The sequence below is a fragment of the Anopheles merus genome, chromosome 2R (genome assembly GCF_017562075.2).
Source record: "Anopheles merus strain MAF chromosome 2R, AmerM5.1, whole genome shotgun sequence".
Lineage (NCBI taxonomy): Eukaryota > Metazoa > Arthropoda > Insecta > Diptera > Culicidae > Anopheles > Anopheles merus.
In genome coordinates, this window is record NC_054082.1 from 4,737,520 (window position 1) to 4,742,188 (window position 4,669).

Sequence of the window (4,669 nt, forward strand, 5' to 3'; positions counted from 1 at the left end):
ACCCAGCGGGACGTTATTCGAGCGCAAATGTCACCGCGCACCGACCGGTACCAGCCTGACGGATGCGGAGTTGTTTACCAAAACAAAATTGAAACAAAACCGACGCACCCAGCACGGACGCCATCGCCGTGGTCGGAGGGCGCGGGCCCACACCCCAAGATGCACTCGTACCGGGCGAACGTGAATCGCAAACACTGTGCGTACTTCCGGTGCAACAACAACTCGGTGTCCACTCCCGGGATCACGTTCTTCGGCTTCCCGAAACCGTTCGACCGCTGCGAGACGTGGATGAAGTTTGCGGGCGTGCCGCACGAGCTGCTCGAGAACAAGCGGTACCGGTACCTGTGCGAGCGCCACTTTGCCGACATCTATCTGTGCCGCAGCCAGCGACGGACGCTGCTGCTGGGCAATGCGGTGCCCTACCCGTTCGACCAGTCGATCGTGACGGATTGCGACGCGTCCGAGGGAACGGTCGAAGTGTACGAGATGGAGTCGGACGGGACGCTCGCGAAAGTGCCTTCGCGGCCGCTTGACGGTGAGTGGTAGTAGGTGTGGGTCGGGTGGTCGTTGGCCCATGAGTGTGTAGGGCGGTAATAATTTTGATTCTTTTTGCACAGACAACGAGGGCGCCGAGTCGACGGACATGGAGCAGACCAGTGAGACGGACACGGAAGCGTTAGGCTCCCCCACGGTGACCGTCGTTCGCTCCAGCACTTCCGAGGAGCTGCAGGAGGTGGATACCGTGCCGGATGCGAAGAAAGTCCCCCAGAAGGAAGAACCGAAACCGGAAGCTGTTTCGTCGGCCGGCGGCAGTCTCAAGCAGAAGCTGGTCGCCTCGAAGATAGCGGAGATGAAGGTGAAGGTGCGGAACGCCGCTGCTGCCGGTGCGATCACACCCAACCGGGAGGCCGCCGGCAAGACGGTGGTGCTGAACGGCAAAACGATACGCCTGGTGCCGATCCAATTCCGCAACATCATGCACAAACAGTCGGAAACGGACCCGGAGGTGACGATCGTCGACAACGACCACGCGGACGGGTACAAGCCGGAAGATGCTGCCGGCGAGGCGCCGAACGCCCCCAAGAATGTGAAATCTCCGGTGTCGTCATCCACGAACTCGCACGACGAACCCGTTGAAGGGCGGGAAGATGAGCCGGCGGAGAGCAGCGCCGGGGCCCAGCAGCCGACGGAGCGGGACGACAAAATCAGCGAATTCATCTTCAAAGGCGAAGAGTACGTGCAGATGCCGAAGGCGCACTTCGTCGGCAAGCTCAGCAAGCTCGAGCAGCGGGTGGCGCACTACGAAAGCGTCATCAGGAACATGCGCTCCATACTCGACCGCGCCAGTCCCTTCGGTTCAACGGACGGTTGAGGGAGAGTAGGGGGGGGGGGGATGAACTACGCCTAATTTTTACCGTAACACGTACTTGCGAGTACTTATGAATATTTTAAGAATTTATCGATACACGCTGCACGCGCAGATATGATGAAAAACGGTCTGAGAATTTAAAAAAAATGTGAATTTCTACGAAAACGAGCCGTGAGTCGCTTTTTTGAGGAATCCGGCACAGGCATCGACGTGTGCGGTCGCGGTGGTCCTCTCGAGTCGCTTCCGCGAATTCGCCGTTTGGCGCTTTTGTGAAGAATGGATCGAGTAGGTGGGGGGGGGGGGGGGTGGAGGGGAATGGAGCAGGAGGAGGGGTTTGTTTTGTTTTCAATCCCTCTGCGTGTGTGTGCGTGCAGTCGGTCCGAGGCGGGCGGGCTGTCAGACGGATCCCTCGACTCCGTTTACAGGCGTCGATTTCGAAAATAACGGTCGCTTTTTCGAAGACCACGAAAAAATTCAAAAACCGCGGCCAAATTTGAATTTTCGGTGAAACTTTTCGCGCGGACCGTTGACATTGGACGACCGATTGGTGGGGCATTTTCACCGGGATGCGGCAGTGACAGCAGACGGATGACAGTTACCCGACCGTTGACAGCGAGCTCAGGGTGGCGATACACGAGTCGGCCATCCAGCCCGGTGTTGGTGAAGATTTTTACTGAAATGTCGCTATTTATTTTGTTTTTGAAGGTTTTTAAAAATGTTTAATTTTTACATATTTGCTGTGACGCTTTCGCAACTTGGCGACTCCAAACCGGATCTTTTAAGCGCAATCACATCTCAATTGACGATCTGATCGGGAATATGCGTCTCGTGCACAGGGTCCCTCACCGTGAGTTGATACCGACGGCAGGCCACAACACGGTGTTGTTTACAAAAAGTAGTCAAAGCGGTCGGACACGGACGGCCCGAGCTCCGCATCGTCACTGTCCGGGGACCATTGCAATCGCGTGCATCCGCCACCCACCTGCACAGGGGAAAAAAGAACGAGAGTGCGTGAGTGTGTGTGAGCCTAGCATACCAGAAAGCAATGTGTGGTGTGTGCCAGTCAGCAAAACAAACGCCGGCGAGCCCGTAATGCGCCTACTTGTTTCGTGGAACCGCTAAACGAGGAACCAAAAAAAAAAAAAAGAAGTTCATTGCACCACGTGCCAGGAGTATCCGTTTCACTGTGTGTGTGTGTGTGTGTGTGTGTTGGTGTGACATGGCGGAGCAACTGTGCCCTGTTTTGGGAATTTCTTAGCTCCTGAGAGTGTCCTGAAAAGGAAGAAAAAAACACACACACGAGCGAATGTCCTTTGTTCGCGATACTGGGAGTGTATTTTCGTCCAATACGTGATAAGAAGGCGTGTGTGTGTGTGCGACAGACAACTGGAGCGTACAGTGTGCCAGGAGGGGAGGAAACCAGACGTGATGACGGTGGCCAGCTCGCTGGTTTGACCAGCTCTACCAGCGGCTGCTTCTTTGCGGCGCGGTGTTCGTTCGCTTCTTTGTGCCCTCGGTCTGCTTCGATCCGTCGCGGCGTAATTCCGTGCCTCAGTGGCCACGGCCAGTTCGGGCAGTGTGGCGAGTGTGTGTGTGTGTGTGTGTTACGTGTCGGGAGGCGCTCCCTTAACCCACAGCCATACACACAAACACAGGCGAGCAGCAAGCGACCTACCCCGTCACCGCAGCCGGTTCACAGAGCGCTTTTTTGTCGAAGCGAACTGGCACGGGGCGCCCAGGGGTGCTGCTGCTGCTGCTTGTCGTTGGTGGCGTGAGAAATCCCATCCCTGAGCGCGCGCGTGTGTCTGAGCGGGAGAGCAGAGCCGAGCCGACCCGTGGCGCGCGCTGTGTGTGAGTCAACAGCGCGTACCGGAGGGGAACGGCCATACCACGGTCGGACGCAGCGGAGAGGGTGCGCCGGCTGGTGGTGGTGGCCTTCGGTTTCGTTCCTCGCGCTTTGAGCCGTTCGCTCGTCGGCTGCGGCGCGCGCTCTCGTCGAGGCCAGCGGCGTCATTGGCCCATCGTCGTTGTCGCGCTGTGGACGGTTTTTCGGTCGGCCCCGTGGTCTCGTCGTCGTCGTCGTCGTCGTTGTGTCGGTCGCGTCCTACACCCTACCCTTGCCGTGCAACTATCCCTCGCCACCGCAGTGTGTGTGGAGGGACGACGGTGTGTGGTGTGGTGGTGGTGCACGCCTCGCGCGTTTCTCTGTGTGTGCGTCGTCGCGACGCGCTGGTGCCCTCGCGCCGTTTATCTCGCTCACGGGAACGACACGGGGGACGGTGTTTGACGTCGCCCGCCCTCTTCACCTTCTCCTTCGTCGGCCCATCCCCTTTGCCCGCTGTTCCGGTGTGCTCCGGGTGTGCGGCTGCTGCTGCTCCGCCATCGTGACGAGGGCAATGGTGGCAAACAGTGTACGACGGGCGGACGAATTATTTATCATCGAGCCTCCATCGACTCGCTGCTAGTGTGTGCGAGTGTGTTGCGTGCGTGCGTGTGTGTGTGCCCTGGTCCAGGGATTGCGTGCTTTGGAAGAAGGTACGGATAAAGCAAACGTCGCGAATAAAAAAAAAAACAACGGCACCAAGCAGCCAGCATCCTCCGCAGAAACCGGCCGACCGGAGAGAAAGAGAGGGAGAGAGCGAAAGAGGACATCGAGAACGTTCAGCAAGGTTTGGTTCCATCGGGGCCATCAGTGTGTGTTGATGTAACGCGGGGGTTTCGTGTGGTGCAAGTGAAAGTGAAACTGCTACACACTCTCCGTGGCGGCCTGTCCGCCGTGTGTTCGGTACGTGTGCTACAGTGCTGGAGCGGTAAAGGAAGGTTTCCACAGTGAACTCAGTTGCGATCGTTTCCATAGTTACCTTTACAGTGCCGTGGTGGTTTGGTACCACGTTTAACAACATACACACGCAAAGACACAGAAACTAAATAGAACGATGGCCGAATCGAAGCAGCTTTCGCTGGCGGAACCGGAACCGCAGTCGCGGCAAGAGAGTGGCAAAGAATCTCCCCGTGCCGAACCGGTCACTTCGCCGATGGACACTGCTACAGAAGAGACAACTGCCGGCAAGGGACGGGACAAGGGGTCTCCTTCCCCTTCGCCAGCCGCCCCGGTGCCATCAGAAGATGCCGACAGTGAAAAAGAAAAAGTAGAAACAAAAGAAGAAGGAAAAGAAGAAGTGAAAGAAGAAGATAAAGAAGAGGCAAAAGAAGAAGTTATAGAAGAAGTGCAAGAAGAAGCAAAAGAAGAAGTGCAAGAAAAAGTGAAAGAAGTGAAAGTAAAAGAACAAGAAGAAGCAA

The 4,669-nt window shown here is 56.8% G+C and overlaps 1 protein-coding gene across 1 annotated transcript; it reads left to right on the top strand.

Annotated features, from left to right (window-relative positions):
* Positions 1 to 63: 63 nt before the first annotated feature.
* On the top strand, positions 64 to 1,527 carry LOC121603748. The gene is made up of 2 exons (XM_041932945.1): positions 64 to 535; positions 618 to 1,527. Exons 1-2 carry the CDS (start codon positions 160 to 162, stop codon positions 1,370 to 1,372), a joined length of 1,131 nt encoding a protein of 376 aa, XP_041788879.1. The 5' UTR covers positions 64 to 159; the 3' UTR covers positions 1,373 to 1,527.
* The last annotated feature ends 3,142 nt before the right edge of the window (positions 1,528 to 4,669 follow it).

Bases quoted from the DNA above. Each gene is read 5' to 3' on its own strand.
- LOC121603748 (XM_041932945.1), top strand. From the start codon at position 160: ATGCACTCGTACCGGGCGAACGTGAATCGCAAACACTGTGCGTACTTC. The intron at 536-617 runs GTGAGTGGTAGT...CTTTTTGCACAG, and splicing joins GCCTTCGCGGCCGCTTGACG to ACAACGAGGGCGCCGAGTCG.